The sequence below is a fragment of the Gymnoscopelus microlampas genome, assembly GCF_963454915.1.
Source record: "Gymnoscopelus microlampas genome assembly, chromosome: 24".
In the NCBI taxonomy this organism is placed as follows: Eukaryota; Metazoa; Chordata; class Actinopteri; order Myctophiformes; family Myctophidae; genus Gymnoscopelus; species Gymnoscopelus microlampas.
Window position 1 is genome coordinate 16,032,769 of NC_139961.1, and position 17,500 is coordinate 16,050,268.

General features: G+C 41.6%; 2 protein-coding genes across 4 annotated transcripts in view; one reads left to right on the top strand and one right to left on the bottom strand.

Moving 5' to 3' along the window:
- The window catches only part of LOC311041080 (peripheral plasma membrane protein CASK-like), a 125,187-nt gene that overhangs the window by 72,153 nt on the left and 35,534 nt on the right, over window positions 1-17,500 (bottom strand). For all 3 annotated transcript variants that reach the window (XR_014600345.1, XM_084051524.1, XM_084051523.1), the window contains exons 6-9: window positions 3,434-3,536; window positions 2,544-2,722; window positions 1,445-1,567; window positions 197-280 (exon numbers count right to left, since the gene is read on the bottom strand). Coding sequence is in view for 2 of the 3 variants with exons in the window: in XM_084051524.1 (XP_083907650.1) it covers window positions 197-280; window positions 1,445-1,567; window positions 2,544-2,722; window positions 3,434-3,536 (489 nt within the window). In the remaining variant the exon portion in view is untranslated. The remainder of the gene's footprint in view (window positions 1-196; window positions 281-1,444; window positions 1,568-2,543; window positions 2,723-3,433; window positions 3,537-17,500) is intronic.
- On the top strand, window positions 5,965-15,448 carry LOC311040994 (putative G-protein coupled receptor 34; the record flags this gene model as incomplete). The annotated part of the gene is made up of 7 exons (XM_084051434.1): window positions 5,965-6,054; window positions 6,672-6,753; window positions 9,417-9,803; window positions 10,648-11,106; window positions 11,900-12,077; window positions 13,405-13,468; window positions 15,210-15,448. The coding sequence occupies exons 3-7, from the start codon at window positions 9,448-9,450 to the stop codon at window positions 15,446-15,448; spliced, it is 1,296 nt and encodes a 431-aa protein (XP_083907560.1). The 5' UTR covers window positions 5,965-6,054; window positions 6,672-6,753; window positions 9,417-9,447.

The window sequence follows — 17,500 nt, forward strand, 5'->3', positions numbered from 1 at the left end:
ACTGTAGGCCTACTTAAAGACTTATGCCAAAATCCATTTGAAAAAACTGCTTTTCACTTTTCTCAGGTCAAATATTGATATGCGATTAAAATGCGATTGATTGCGATTAATTAATTACAAAGCCTCTAATTAATTAGATTTTTTTTTTGTTCAAGTCCCAGCCCTAATTCAAATATATAGGAAACAGGTGACGTACCTTCAACTTCCTCCTGGCATTGAACTTTCTGAGCTGCTCCACCGTCTCTGGAAGATGGATCTTATACGCATACCTGTCCCTCTCCTAGAGACACACACGCGCGCACGCGCACATGCACACGCACACGCACACGCACACACACAGTATTTTTTTTTTATTTGGTTTACAATTATTAGAAAAAGATTCAGGTTGGGGTTAGGATTACACGTTTAAAGGTTAGGTTTAAGGGTCGAGCGTCTACATGAACACAATTGGCCCGTGTTCGGGCGAGGGAAGCCGGGCGGGGAGGGTGATATTGGTCATTGTACTGTACTCCTGCGGGCTGGGGCGGCACCTGTCAGCGGGGAATGTTGGGTGCGAGGAGTAGGAAGAAGGCTCTACGTCCTCCCGGTGGGGGCTCCTCACTGGCAGGTGAGTCAATAGGATATGACAACAGTGCCAACACAGAAATGTGTGTGGGAAGGAATCAATTGGCCTAACGACTAAATTGGGGAGAAAAAGACGTAAAAAAATGATTGGCTATTCTAAATAAAAAATAGAAACGTTTCTATGCATTTGATGTAATTACCTTGTGTTTACCTTGCTTACTGTAAATCGCTCTGGATTAAGAGTGTCTGCGAAATGCCTAAACTGTAAATTGTAAAGTTAATCATGATTCATACTTAGGTGCACGCCAGTGTCGTGCACCAAAGAATTGCAGCGCAACGTGTTATGGGCTTGTAGATCGGCCGTTTTTCGGCTTTAGGCTTAGGTTAAAAATGACAGAAAAAAGGTTGACGTCCTCAACAAGTATAGTAATCAGGGGTGCAATGCTCACTGGACGGCCTTGCACGCCGTGCCGGAACCTATTTGACCAGGAGCACACGCATAGATTTAAAACTACTTTAAATTCGCACCTCAACAAAGTTTTCAAAGGCTCCCGACTCACACCTAGCAAATTAACATAGGAATAAGCCTAGATGCATATCAATTGTCCATTGTGTGACTTGCAGTGTAGGTGTTAAGCGACGTGCGCGTCGCGTCATTGAAATAGAGTGCAAGAACATACCAAATGAGCATTGCATGCCTGATAGTAATACAAACGTGTGTGTGTGTGTGTGTGTGTGTGTGTGTGTGTGTGTGTGTGTGTGTGTGTGTGTGTGTGTGTGTGTGTGTGTGTGTGTGTGTGTGTGTGTGTGTGTGTGTGTGTGTGTGTGTGTGTGTGTGTGTGTGTGTGTGTGTGTGTGTGTGTGTGTGTGTGTAACATACCTTGAGCCAGGGGTGGTTGAGGGCCTCGTAGACGGTGATCCTCTCGGCGGGGTCCAACATCAGCATGCGTCGCACCAGGTCCTTAGCACTCTCTGAGATGTGACTCCACTGGCGCGGGTTCATCTTGACACACACGCGCACACACACACACACACACACACACACACGCAACACGCAGGCACAGAAGGGAAACACGCACCACGCTCTCAGATGGGTGTAGGGAACGGTGGACGCGGAGCTGCGACGGTGGTCTGTCTCTCCACGGTCGTCAACCCATTAAAGGTTCTATGACATTCATTTTCACTTTTTTTTTAATGTTTTTTGGGGGGTTTTATGACCTCAATCACACCCAAAAAATCTGAACTTTGAACATTCAGTGGATTTTCTGTTGTCTGGGGTCTTCTGAATAATTAGGCTGAAAAGTAATCTGAGCTTGGCCCTTCGGCAGTGAAGTCACAGCCCATTAATCCCGCCCACTCTCCTCATAGCCCCTCCCCTCCCCTATCCTTTCCTTTGGGGGGGGGGGGGGCGGAGCAGAGGCGATGATTGACAGGCAAAATCCCTCAACAGCGGCACCCGCAGGCAAAGATTTATTTTTTCATTGCAGTTGAAAAGGCTTTAGAAATGTGAGAGAAAAACACCTGGCATGGATCAATGGAGTGGATTTTTTTGTTAAAACTTTTTATACACGTTTGAAGGACCATGACAAAGACTTTTAATGTGTGGTAAAACTGAACGTCATGAAACCTTTAAGACCGGGAACGCATATGTGTCATTTTTAGATTTAGTTGGCTATTCAAAAATAGCAGATATACAAGCTCATTGCACGGCACCGCGTTATGAGCTTGTAGATCTGCTATTTTTGAACAATCGTGAAGATTTGTGCAAATCTTTGAATATATGTTTTTTTTTTTAAAGCAAACATTTGTAACTCAAATCTTTGCTTCTTTCATTCGCTTAGGAATGCGACAAAAACAAAAAAAAATATCCATGAATTCAAGTCTCCATGGGGTGGCTAATCGATAGGGAAAAAAAGTTATTTTTGGGGTGAACTATCCCTTTAAGTGGCTATGGAAGGCCATTTTGGAAAATCAACTACTACCTTGTATTTCCCTTTGATGATGGCTTCAAAGAGCCTCTCCTTGGTGCCGTAGAAGGGCAGGCATCCAGAGAGCAGGATGAACAGGATGACCCCACAGCCCCACACGTCCACCGGCTTGCCGTACGGCTCCCTCTTCACCACCTCGGGGGCCATGAAGTGAGGGGTGCCCACCCGACCTGGCGGTAAAAACACGGTTAGTGAGAACTGATCCATTTAATCAGTCATGAAAACAATCAGTGTTGATTTTTTTACAGCAAATTTTTATTTAGTTTTAGTCATAGTCTTTTCAATATAATTCCACTTAGTTTTAGTCATAATCTGAAATGTTTTAGTTTTTGTCTTGTTTTAGTCGACTAAATCTACAGTTGATTTAGCCGATTAAAATGTATATTGGCGGTGCCTTGATGGCGTCGTAATGGCCAGGGACGTGCTGGCCACTGGGAAATTCCAGATAATCTGATTAATCAGATAATCGATGCCATGGATGGCATAATTACAGGTGGTCCATGAAAAATAATAATAATAATAATAATTAAAAAAAAAACACCTTGTAAATGTTTCATATAAACAATAAATAAATAAATAAATATAAATATGCATATCTCATGCCTTTATTAATATATGAAGATGTTTATAAATCTTGATAACATTTAAATGTGTTTTATAAAAAAATAAAGAATAAAGAATAAATGAATAAGTTCATCAAATGTAAGAAAACGGTTGAACTTAAAATGACATTAACTGTTAAGGGCTTAATATGCTCAATTAGCCGATCTACATGCTCACAGTGTGTCGCTGCTCTGCGACGCGCTGTGAGCTTGTGGATCGGCTGTTTCCGGCCGTGCACAACGACGTGTAAATGAGGCGTAAACGTCCACAGTGTTTACCTCCAGCCACCAGTCCAGACTCTCCCAGTTGGATGGCCACTCCGAAACCTCCCAGTTTGACAGGGGCCGAGTTCTCCTTGGAGGCCAGCAGCACACAGTGAGGCTGTGGAGACAAAAAAAATAAAACCACCCATCATGTATTTATTATCATTGATCCTAATAATTAGACCTACTTGTCCCCGTGGGGGAAATTACATTTTTCTGGTTCACCCAGCTGATCGCATCGGAGGAACAATACGCTCTATGCCCAGCAGCCATATTGGAAAGAAATTAGGTGTCTTCTTACTTCCTTCACAGGTGTTACCAATGATACTAATGAAGGGCTCTGTTCCATTCTGGTCAGGGTGCTGATATTGTGCATGTTGGCTCACTAGAAACACTCCATTTTGGTTCCCAAATGGCCCCTTATGGTGGGTGTGTAAAGTGTACAAATTGAACCAAACGGATTTGGTTCCATTTGTACACTCTCAGAGTTATGGGGGTCCTTGAAAATAAGACAACCACTATGCCACACTAAATGGAACAGAGCCTTAATTAGTATCATTGGTAACACCTGTGAAGGAAGTAAGGAAGGAGCCCAATTTATTCCCAATATGGCTGCTGTGCATAGAGCCTATTAGAATTCAAGTGTCTTGCTCAGGGACGACTTCGATACATTGCTGTCCTGGCCTAGAATCAAACCTGGGACAACCGGGACGTTCGGCTCCCCGGGCGGGCTCTCTAACCATTCAGCTATGGCCGCTGAATGACCAAATCATCATGCATTCTGCATTCATAGTAAATCAGTGGTTCCCAACCTTAAAAAAAATCTAAAAAGCTGCATGCATTCTCAGAGCATGTTTATTGGGAATGATCGATCAATCGATTGTGTTTTTCCGGCTTGGATCAATGGAACTAACATAGTACACTTTAAGTGCCTCTTTATCTGTATCACTATGAATCTCATTTCTTTTTCTCCAAGCTTTTAAAAATAGCATTCAAATATTGGAGGCCCAATTGCAATATCCTCTCGGGTTGGGCACCGCTGTGGTACAACATAAAACGGCAGTTTCACAATGAATTCCTCTTGTTATCACGGATAAGATAAGCATTTTATTGCTCCCCAGAGGGAAATGCAGGTGTTGTATGTTGGCTGAGAACAAGGCTACCTTATATGTCAGTGGTGTAAAGTAACTAAGTATATTTTCAAAAATACAATTTTGTGGTACTTTTACTTTACTGGAGTATTTCCAATTGTCTATACTTTTACTTCTACTCCACTACAATTATTTGAATACTTTATTTGCTAGCTACTTTGCAGATATTTATTACATTATAAAACATACATTAACCACTTTAGCCCTATGTTATACCTAGGCTATTTGAAAATAGCCGATCTACAAGCTCACAACGCGTCAAATCGCAACGAATTGTGAGCTTGTAGATCTGCTATTTTCAAACATTTTAGTACTTTTACTTTTGGTACTTTAAGCACATTTTGGTACCAATACTTTTGTACCTTTACAAAAAAACGTTTTAAGTCAATTTTGAATTCCGGACTTTTACTTATAAAAGTCCAGAATGGAGTACTTCTACATTGCAGTATTGATACTTTTACTTAAGTAAAACATTTGAGCACTTTTCCCACCACTGCCTGTAATGTGACTATCAAGATGATTCTGATTCTATTACTATGGAACTGCATCTACATGCCAAAGCAGGGAGGTTGACATCTAGGTCAAATCTACCGCTAACCACACAACAACAACTCTGCTTTTTTTTGTTCCTTTTTTTTTTATCACCAACCACAAGTTTCACTCTAACTCATCAACAAGAGGCAGCTGCAAGAAAGCATGACACTTCATTGTACTTCCAGTTAGCTGTACTGGGTTTGAACTTGGGTTTTGAACTCAGTTTGATCCTTCCAATGTGTTCCTTTTTTTTTTTTTTTAGATCCCACGATTTTTGTAACCCATTTTTTCACCAGTGCTAATGCCAAAGTTGTAATCCCGGGCGCTACTCTCCCTCTGCCAGCCTGGGGAGAGCCCCGAACCGAGCACACGCTTCCTTCAATGCATGAGGACGGAGTGAGCAGGCCGCTTCTTATCACCTGACAGGGGGGAGTTTCCCCCCCAGCACCCACAGCGTACCCAGCGAGAATCGAACCCAGGACCTTCTAGCTGTGAGGCGACGGCGCTGCCGACTGCGCCGCCATGCCCCCCCCCAATGTGTTTCTAACAATGCTACATAGACTGTGCTAGAGCACGGAAGGTCTGTGTGTGTGTGTGTGTGTGTGTGTGCGTGCGTGCGTGCATGTGGCCATAATGGTTCGGTTTCCTCTCATCGCTCTCTGACTTCCTCTCTAGGTGGAAGTTTAGTCATGGGAGTGTGTGTGTGTGTGGGGGGGGGAGGGGGGCTGACTGACAGACAGACAGACAGACAGAGAGACAGAGGGGTTGTCAGATCCGACAGTGACATCAGACGGATACGCTGGTGGCCGCCACACAGAGTTGACTGCGGAGGTAGGGGGGGGTTACAGGAAATAGACGTTACACAGACCGACGCATCACTCCCACACCCACCCTGATGAGCAGACAGCTGACAGGAGCAGCCCCGGGGGACGCAGCACGCCAACACCATAGGTGAGCACCGATTCAAAGCACCGCTTCAAAGCACCATTTACTCTTCGTCGTACGATTGCGCCGAGCGCCGAAAATAGCCGATCGAATAAGCCCATGGCGCAGCCCGTTCGTGGGCTTATAGATTTGCTGTTTTCGGGGGATGAGAAGCAAAAGGACAGGACATCTCTTGATCGGTAGACACTTTTAAACAAGATCTTAAATACGTTCTGTATTTATTTAGTCTCGTCTGGCTATGTCAGTGATTAATTTGCTGACTACTTCTAATGTGTCCCCTTTATGTGTTTATACTGGCTTTCTTTTAGTTTCATGCTCATTTTATATGAGTTTTATGCTCATTGTTGTATTTGCTTCTCTGATTGTGTATGCATGTTTTTATATATTTTGTGTGTAAAACACTTTGTGATGCATTTTTCTGCATGGAAGGTTTTTATCATTATCTCACTACACGCCGGATAGAATTTAGCCTCAAATTGTTTATAATTACAGTATAAACAATATAGTATACAGTAACACAGTAATACAGTATTATTACATTTTTTAAGCTTTATATGTGTAGAAAAGGAACTAAATAACGTTTTGTTTGTTTTCTCCTTAAACGGCATACTGGGTCTGACTAGTCTCGACCGACAAACCCTCGCATATGATTCTGCACACTCGGCAAACTGTAACCGCAACCAATCTGCGCATGGGGTTTTGCTGGTGAGTTGTTTTTTTAACCACCATGTGACCATGTGAGTCACCATTTGAACTGAAGTGCAGTGGTGGGAAACACACTCAAATGTTTTACTTAAAGGGTAAGACCACTTTGGTAGAGGTTTGGGTTGTGTAGTTACCTTGCCATGATATAACTCCAAAGGTGGGCAAGAAATCAAAAATAATTGCTCCATTGATTAGAAATTGATAATTCAAAATATGCTCCTCATTGACTTACATTGTACGGTAAAACAGCTTTCAAAGTCACTCTTTTAGCACATAAATGAACCCAAACAAAGCTGATTCAGACAATATAGAGCATCACCAAACCCAGTACTGTTTGTTTTTTTAATACAAATGTCAACTTCCTGTTGATTTTACTATTTGAAGATCTGGATCCGGATCCGCCGATCCAGTCCGGGTTTTCTACTTATTAAAAATGGCAAAATCAACAGGAAGTTGACATTTTTATTTAAAAAAAAAACAGTACTGGGTTTGGTGATGTTCTATATTGTCTGAATCAACTTTGTTTGCGTTCGTTTTTATGCTAAAAGAGTGACTTTTAGAGCTGTTTCAGCGTACAATGTAAGTCAATGAGGAGCATATTTTGAATTATCAATTTCTAATCAATGGAGCAATTCTTTTTTATTTCTTGCCCACCTTTGGAGTTACATCATGGCAAGGTAACTACACAACCCAAACCTCTACCAAAGTGGTCTTGCCCTTTAAGTAAAAGTATCCATACTGCGAATCTGCGATGTAGAAGTACTCTGTTTACAAGTAAAAGTCCGGAATTTAAAATTGACTTGAGTAAAAGTAGAAAAGTATTGGTATCAAAATGTACTTAAAGTACCAAATGTAAACATACTAAAATGTTTGACAATAGCAGATCTACAAGCTCACAATGCATCGGCTTGCATGCTATGTGTAGCCTATACAGCAGTGGGTCTCAAAGTGGGGTCCAGGGACCCTCATGGTTCCTTAACCCATTAAGACCTGGAACGCATCTGTGTCACTCTAGATTTCTTTGGCTTTTCAAAAATAGCAGATCTACAAGCTCATAGCGCAGCACCGAGTGCCGCGCTACGAGCTTGTAGATCTGCTATTTTTGAAAAAACGTGAACATTTTTTTTAAATATTTTTTTCAAAAATCTATTAGGATTTAGAAAACATTTTAAGAATCGGACTCAGGCCTTAATGGGTTGATGGGGATTCCAAATGGTCCCTTACGGGTGTGTAACTCTGAGAGTGTACACTCTCAGAGTTACGGGGTCCTTGAAATTGGTAAGTTTAGAGAACTACTGGCATACAATATATATGTAGATATCTTGATCCGTTTCGTGTTCTCTTTGACCGGCTTATTTAATGTTCGATTTCTTACTCCCTGCTCTCCCTCTTGTAGATCTGCCATTTACAGTGCATGACACCAGTGTGCGACTAAGTATAAATTAGGGTTCACTTTCAAATTTGAGCCGCACAATGAGCCATTTCAGGCCAGCATAATAACAGAAAAGCCCTGCAATAGGCTCTATGCACAGCAGCCATATTGGGAATGAATTGGGCCCCTTCCTTACTTCCTTCACAGGTGTTACCAATAATACTAATTAAGGCTCTGTTCCATTTAGTGTGGCATAGTGGTTGTCTTATTTTCAAGGACCCCCATAACTCTGAGAGTGTACAAATGGAACGAAATGGACCCGTAAGGGTCTTCCATTTGTACACTCTCAGAGTTACACACCCACCATAAGGGGCCATTTGGGAACCAAAATGGAGTGTTTCTAGTGAGCCAACATGCACGTTATCAGCACCCTGACCAGAATGGAATAGAGCCTTAATTAGTATCATTGGTAACACCTGTGAAGGAAGCAAGAATAGGCCCAATTTCTTTCCAATATGGCTGCTGTGCATAGAGCCTATTGCAAAGCGGAATGGGTTGATGTTGGTGAGCGGTGCAGAGAGCATATTACTGGGTAATATGTTGACCTCCGCACAATCACATCCCCCTTTAGTTTCCTGTATTTCTACACTACAAAAACTCATATGTAAAGGTGGTGTGATATTATTTTGTTAAAATAAGTGTTAAATAGCTCTATATGCAGATCATTGCTATAGAGTGTTTGTTCAGTAACACAGGTCTCCCCATCTCTACAGCTCTGTAGTAATTCTTTATTTCTTCCAATCGGAAAGGAGAACCCAACTCAAATTAACCCAACAACTTAATTTCTCTCAATTACACACCCCATGAAATCTTAAATTCATGTTTTTTTTTGTAACATTCCTGAGTCAATAATTTGATGACCGGGTCATTTACTACTGTAGCAATTGCTACAGATCTGTAGACTCTTTGAGTCTCTGCCTGTCATCAAATTATTGGCTTAGGAATGCTACAAAAAGAAAATGAATAGAACATAAGTATATTTTGGGGGTATACTACTCCTTTAATATCTGGAGACACCTGTTACCGAACACTCTATAGCTTATTTGAACAAAACAATACCACTCACAGTGGAGAGTATAAGACATTCAAATCTCTGTCCCTCTGTCCCTCTCCCCCCTCTCTCTCTCTCTCCCTCTCTCTTTCTCTTTCCCTCCCTCTCTCTCTCCCCCCCTACCTCTCTCTTGATCTCTATCTCTCTCCCCCTCTCTCTTTCTCTCTCTCTCCCTCTCAGAGGAGAAGATTCCCATCCCTCTGAAGCCACCATGACCACCCTGTCCTCCCGCTCTCCCTTCTCGACTCTCTCTCCCTCCTCCACCCCTCCGTCCGTCTCTCTCCTCTCTATCGCTCCGTCCATCATCTCCTCCTCCTCCTCCTCCTCCTCCTCCTCCCCTCGCCCCAACGAGACGGCGCCCGACGGCGCTGCGTGCTCCTTCGACGACGAGGCCCTGCGCGCGCCCCTGGCCGTCCTCTACTCGCTGATCTTCCTGTTGGGCCTGGCGGGCAACCTCCTGGCCCTGTGGGTGTTCCTCTGCCTCCAGCGCCGACGCAACTCGGTGCACGTGCTGCTCATCAACTGCGCCGTGGCCGACCTGGTGCTGCTGGCCTGCCTGCCCTTCAGGTCAGTGTTAACCCATTAAGACCCGGGAACGCATCTGTGTTTCATTTTTTTTTATTTCGTTGGCTATTCAAAAATAGCAGATGTACAAGTTCATAGCTTGTAAGATCTGCTATTTATTTTTTTTAAACAATCTTGAAAATGTGTGCAAATCTTTGAATACCTTTTTTAACTCAAATCTTTGCTTCTGGGGGTCCCCGGAACAAAATATTTTCAGATGGGATCTCCCACCGCAGCGGACACCGCACATATAACATTATTGGCAATTTGTTTGTATTGTAGTATTCCTTTAATTTCGTGGACTAAAACCATGGAGAATAATGTTCGTCGGCTACCTTTTTTCACTGACAAAAACGAAATAAAAACAAAGCTATTGTGACTAAAACTATGACAAAAATTATATTGACAATTTTGTCAACAAATGAAAAGTAGACTAAAATGTTAGTCTAAGGAAGGTACCCACTTTAATTACTTCAGTCTATATTAGTAGCTTAATGACTAGTATTAACATTCTATTGTCTTTTTTATGTCCAATGTATTTGTATTTAAGTTAAAAAAAAGTTGACATAAGTATAACTAAATGCATTTGAAATTAAGTAAGAATGTTATTTTTCAGGATTCCAATTCAAAAATAGCTGATCTACAAGCTCAAAACGCGTCGCAGTGCGATGCCTTTTGAGCTTGTAGATCGGCTATTTTTGCTACTTTTGTGTCTGCCCGACAGTATATGCAACGTGGCCCTCTGGAGTGAGTGTGGAAATATAGTGGCCCTTCTCCACCATCAAAGTTGCCCACTCCTGATCTAAGACAAAGCCAGCTGATTGCGGTCATGCTTTTTGTGATCCAGGGTGCTGTACCACGCCAGAGGGAACCAGTGGGCGCTGGGTGCCACGGCGTGCCGCCTGGTGGGCAACGTGTTCTACATGAACATGTACGTCAGCATCACGCTGCTGGGTCTGATCAGCCTGGACCGCTACGCCCGGCTGAGGGGCCACCGCGGCGGCGGCGCTGCCCGGGGGGCCGGCATGCCCAGGAGGCTGTGCGGGGGAGGAGGAGGAGGAGCGCGGTGGGCCTGGGCGGCGTGCGGCCTGCTGTGGGGCCTCTCGCTGGCCCTGCTGGTGCCCATGATCGCCGCGAGGGAGGGCAGCGAGGTGCCCGGCAAGTGCTTCCAGTTCAAGCGGCGGCGCGGCTCCCGGGCCAAGGCCTACGTCAACGCGGCGCTGGTTGCGCTCTTCTGGGCCGTGTTCGCCGTGCTGGCGGTCTCGTACGGGAAGGTGGCCGCGCGGCTGCTGAGGGCCGCGCGAAGGTTTGTACTTGTTGTTCTTCTATGTCGTGTTTGTGTTTCTTAGATTCGTTTTTGTTCATCTGAAAATATTAACCCTTTAAGACCTGAAGCCGATTCTACAAATGTCTTCTAAATCCCAACAGTAAAAAAAACAAACCTATATTGCTTTATCAGTGGTTCTCAAACCTTTTCATAATAGACAAGACAACATTATATGTATTTGCCCCCCCCCCATCTCAAAAATGTTGTACCAGGGACCCCCCAGACGCAAAGATTTGTGTTAAAAATGCTTGCTTTAAAAGAATATATATATTCACAGATTTGCATACATTAAAAAATACATTTAAAAAAATAGCAGATCTACAAGCTCGTAGCACGGCACACAAACTACGAGCTTGTATATCTGCTATTTTTGAATAGCCAAAGTGTAAAATCTAATCTCTCAAATCTAAAAATGACACAGATGCGTTCCGGGTCTTAATGGGTTACGTGTCAGGGACCCCCCAAGAGAGTTTTGTGTTAAAATTGTTCAAATGATTCCCAAATGTTTCAAAAATGCATCGCATTGTGAGCTTGTAGATTAGCCATTTTCCAAATAGCCAAAATATGACTTAAGGTTTAAAGGGGTTAAATTAAATTGTGAAGCTAATTAACAAATTTTGCTGGGGACCCCCTGGAACCCCCTCAAGGACTCTGAGAACCACTGGGTTGGACAAATGCTAGGTTCATTGCTTACCTGGTATCCTATAGTTTCTTTACGGCACTACATTGTTCTCTCTACACTCTATATTAATGCCTCGATTGTGAATTGCAGCAAGCTGCCCAACGCCCAGCGCTACGGACGCACGGCCCGGAAGTCCTTCTTCGTCCTCTTCCTGTTCACCGTGTGCTTCGTGCCGTACCACGCCTTCCGCCCCGTCTACATCCTGTCGCAGCTCAGCCCCACGCCGCCGTCCTGCCACTACCTGCGCACGGTGGACCGCACCAACGAGGTCACTACCGCACTCATACTGACTCGTTTTTTCCCCCACTTTGGGTTGTCTGCTTTTTGGGCTCTTGGTCTTGGGTTGTCTACTCTTGGCAGTGGTGGAAAGTAACTAAGTACATTTACTTAAGTACTGTACTTAAGTATAATTTTGTATTTGTACTTTACTGGAGTATTTCCAATTTCCAATACATTTACTTCTACTCCACTACATCTCAGAGGCAAATATTGCACTTTTACTCCACTACAATTATTTGAAAACTTTAGTTACTAGTTACTTTTCAGATATCATTTATTATATTATGAAACATGCATTAACCACTTTAGCCCTATTTTATACCTAGGCTATTTGAAAATAGCCGATCTACAAGCTTGTTGTACGCTTGTAGATCTGCTATTTTCAAACATTTTAGTACTTTTACTTTTGGTACTTTGAGTACATTTTGATACCAATACTTTTGTACTTTTACTCAACTACATTTTGAATTCTGGACTTTTACTTGTAATGGAGTATTTCTACATTGCAGTATTGATACTTTTACTACATTTGAGTACTTTTTCCACCACTGACTCTTGGTCTTGGGTTGTCTGCAATTTGGGCTCTTGGTCTTGGGCAGTGTTCATTTTGACAGCAAATATTTGTTTATTTCCAGTTATAGTCTTTTGAATTAAATTCCATTTCAGTTTTACTCATATTTCAGTCATCTGAAATATTGTAGTTTTAGTCTAGTTTTAGTTGAAAACATTGTTTTGGGCCGGCCGCGCTGGCGTCGTAATGCCTGATTTATACTTAGCTGCGTGCCGAAAGTAGCCACACTTGTGAGCTTGTACCTATTTTCGGAGCACGACAACCACACACAACCAAGTATAAAATGACTTGTCTTAGTTCTACTGGATCTCTTCCCCACTAGTCCCTCCTTAACATTCTAGTCTAGTTTTTATTTGTTGACAAAATTGTCAGTACAGTTATGTGTAGTCATAGTTTTAGTCATCATAGTTTTTATTGCGTTTTTTTTTGTCAGTGAAAAAAGGTAATCGATGAACATTTTTCGTCATAGTTTTAGTCGACAAAGTTGACACTGGTCTTTGGGCTGACTGCTTTTTTTGGTGCGTGCGTGCGCATATCGATACTGTTGTTTGCTCTTGGTCCTTAGGGTTGTCTGCATTTCACTGTTGCCCTAACCTCCTTTTACATGACGACAAGTCTGCACTGATACTGTTGTCATTAATATCTTTCCCCAATGTTACTCTATAGCGCCAATACTTTATCTTGTTGTGTATTGCTGAATATTGTTGACACTGTGTTGATATTGTCTCTCTGTCTGTCTGTCTAGGTGATGCTGCTGTTCTCTGCCTTCAACAGCTGCCTGGACCCTGTCATGTACTTCCTGTTGTCAGGTAAGGCTGTAACTATTATTATTATTTTTTACAATGTATCGAATAAACGAGAGCCACGTTTTTGGATATATATATATATATATATATATATATATATATATATATATATATATATATATATATATATACGAATCAGGTCGAGAACATTCTAATTGATGTTATTTGAGTTGACAAAATAAATAACTCTGATCATTCAACCATTCATAATTCTCCAACGGTGCCACACCAAAATAAGAAAAATAGCAGATCTACAAGCTCACAACACATCGCGATACGACGCCTTGTGAGCTTGTAGATCTGCTAATTTTGCTCATTTTGAAAATGCCTTGTTTGATCAATTACCAATATTTTTTTCATAATGTATTAAAGGTGCAGTGAGCAATTTGTTTTGTCTTAAAATAAGTGTTAAATAACTCTATATTGCCATAGTAACCATTACTATAGAGTGTAATAAGAGTCTCCATGTCTCTCTGCAGCTCTTTAAAGGGATAGTTCACAGCAAAAAAAAACAATTTCTATCAATTAGTCACCCCATGGAGAATTCCTGGATATTGTTTTGTTTTTGTCGTATTCCTATTGACTTAGGAATGCGACAAAAACAAAAAAAATCTTGTTCAGGATACTAATTTTGATCAATACAGGATACAGCAAGAACAAGTAAAATTGGAGGTTATGAAAAAACAAAATGAGCTGATGAATTTGGAATTGGATTAAATTAGCAACCCACCTGAACATGTATTTTCTGTTTACTAAAGAGCTGGAAAAACGGGGAGACCCCTGTTACTGAACAAACACTCTATACAGCAATGATTACAATCACAATATAGAGCTTTAACTTTTTCACAACAAAAAAATAACATTGTTTTAACTAAAAAATATCTCTTACACTACCTTTAACCCATTAAGACCTGAAGCTGATTCTACATGTCTCCTAAATCTCAACAGTATTCTGAAAAACGTATGTTTCTATATCAGTGGTGCTCAATCTTTTTCATGTCAAGGACCCCCAAAATGATATGTATTTGGCCGCGGACCCCCATCAAAATATTTTGTTCCAGGGACCCCCAGAAGCAAAGATTTGAGTTAAAAAATTTCATATTAAAGGGGCTACACCATGAATTGAAAAAATATATATTATATATAAATATTGCCCCCTAATACGTTTTAAACAGGTTGTAAGCCTAAAAAACATCCAGATATTTTTTTCTCACCATCTGACTGTCTGTCATTCCAAGCTTTTTCAGCTGCAATACCAAAACGTCCTATTGGGCAGGGGGAAGCTACTGAGCAATTCTGTCTGGCCATCATCAATGCAAAATGAGGGCAAGTGACATCACTTGCCCTGCCATTCTGAAATGGCCTGTTCAGACACGCCCATTCAGGAAATCCATGAAATGAGCATGAATGACTGAATGTTAAAAACAAATATTTTTTTGGGTACAAGAGACACTGGGGAGCCCAAAAAATACTAAAAACCTAAAAAAAAATGAAATTCATGGTGTAGCCCCTTTAAATATATGTATTCAAAGATTTGCACACATTTTCAAGATTTTTCAAAAATAGCAGCTCTACAAGCTCATAGCAAGGCACTCTATGAGCTTGTATATCTGCTATTTTTGAATAGCCCAAAGTGTAAAATAATGCTTTTTAGCTCAAATCTAAAAATGACACAGTTCCAGGTCTGAATGGGTTAAACCAATCAGTTTGATTAATCGCACACCTGTTGCACCTCTGTTGTCAGGGTCCGTGCGCAAGGCGGCCATGCGTGCGCTGGGCAGACGTCTGGGCGGCCAGCTGCCCTTCCTGGCCGAGGCCACGTCCAACAGCTCCACCGCAGAGTTCAGACGGCCCTCGCAGTGCATGACCGCCCCGCCCAGACGCAACCTTAGCCCCGCCTCCTTCACGAACGACGACGCCACCGTCGTCGACGACGCAACACTGAGGCTGCCTCTATCCAGGGGCGTCACAGGGGGGGTGTAAGTGGGGACACAGTTACTAGGGCCCCAGGTAAAGGGGGCCTAAAAAAAAGTATTTTTTAAAGAAAAACAATCATATGGGGGCCCACAGTGAATCTTTGTCCCCAGGGCCCATAATTTGGTGCTACGCCCCTGCCTCTATCCTCCACCCAGCAATGACGGGACGGGACGCGTTCACACACAGGACAAGAGGGACAAAGAGTGACTTTAAAAAGTCCCACTCCTGACCGGTAGTGGCAACAGGAGTGACAATAGGCTCTATGCACAGCAGCCATATTATCACTTCCTTCACAGGTGTTACCAGTGATACTAATGAAGGCTCTGTTCCATTTAGTGTAGCACAGTAGTTCTCTGATTTTTGAATTTCAGATTTCCACGACCCCCATAACTCTGAGAGGGTACAAATGGAACCAAATGGACCCTTACGGGTCCATTTGGTTCCATTTGTACACTCTCAGAGTTACACACCCGTAAAGGGCCATTTGGGAGTGTTTCCAATGAGCCAACATGCACAATTTCAGCACCCTGACTCTGTCTGACCAGAATGGAACAGAGCCTTCATTAGTATCATTGATAACACCTGTGAATGTCTTACAATATGGCTGCTGTGCATAGAGCCTATTTGCGGTGGGAGTGTAAAAGTTTAGTTGTTGCTGTTGTATTTTTTTTTACCCCTTTTTCTTTCTCCCCAATGTCTTTATGCCTATTAACCAGTGGTGGAAAAAGTATTGCATTTTTTTACTTAAGTAAAAGTATCAATACCACAATGTAGAAGTACTCTGTTACAAGTAAAAGGCCTGTGTTCAAATGTTACTTGAGTAAAAGTACAAAGGTATTACCATCAAAATATACTTAAAGTACCAAAAGTACAAAAATGTTTGAAAATAGCAGATCTAAAAGCTGCGACGTGTTGTGAGCTTATAGATCTGCTATTTTCAAATAGCTTAGGTATAAAATAGGGCTAAAGTGGTTAATGTATGTTTTATAATGTAATAATGTATATCTGCTTTCTGCAAAGTAACTAGTAACTAAAGTTTTCAAATAATTGTAGTGGAGTAAAAGCACAATATTTTCCTCTGAGATGTAGTGGAGTAGACGTAAAAGTATTGAAAATGGGAAATACTCCAGTAAAGTAAAAAATCCTCAAAACTGTACCTAAGTACAGTACTTGAGGAAAAGTACTTAGTTACTTTACAACACTGCTATTAACCCATTAAGACCTGAGGCCGATTCTGCAAATGCCTTCTAAATCAGTAATTCTCAAACTTTAGGTCCCATTTGGCCGCAGACCCCTCCCCATTTTGTGCCAGGGACCCCCAGAAGAGAAGGTTTATTTCAAAAATGTTCAAAAATAGCAGAAGTGCAAGCTTGCAGCACGGCTCGAAGTGACGCGCTGTGAGCTTGTATATATCCGTTTTCTTTTTTTTCTTTTCACCAAAACAATATGACTTACACTACCTTTAATATGTTTCAGGTTGCAGTATGAAATCAACTGATAGACAGATATCTGTTATAGACTCCATCACTGTGTCACTGGGCTGCTATATCCTTTATAATTATATACCTAATTACCTGCTTCAATGCACAGCACCATACATTTCTAACATCCCAATCAGAAACATAATCTGTATATGGGTCAGGTATGTATATATATTGGACAGGGCCATTTCACATATCTTTGCTATTAAAACAAATCATTTAAAAAAAATCATATCGATCCATATTTACAATTTATATATTATGTTTTTGTGTAAATTAATGCCCTACTTTGCTAGAGGGTCACAAAAAGGCTCAATACGCTGAATGTCCCATTTCACAAGTTTTCAAAATGTATAGAAATCTTTTGAATAGCCGAAGTACATAAAGTGCTGAAGTAGTTAATGTATGTTTTATAATAATAATCAAAATCTTCAAAGTAACTAGTAACTAAAGTTTTCAAATACATATAGTGGAGTAAAAGTACAATATTTGGACCTGAGATGTAGAGTGGAAGTATATTGAAAATTGGAAATACTTCAGTAAAGTAAAAATATTTAAGATATGCATGTAGGACATG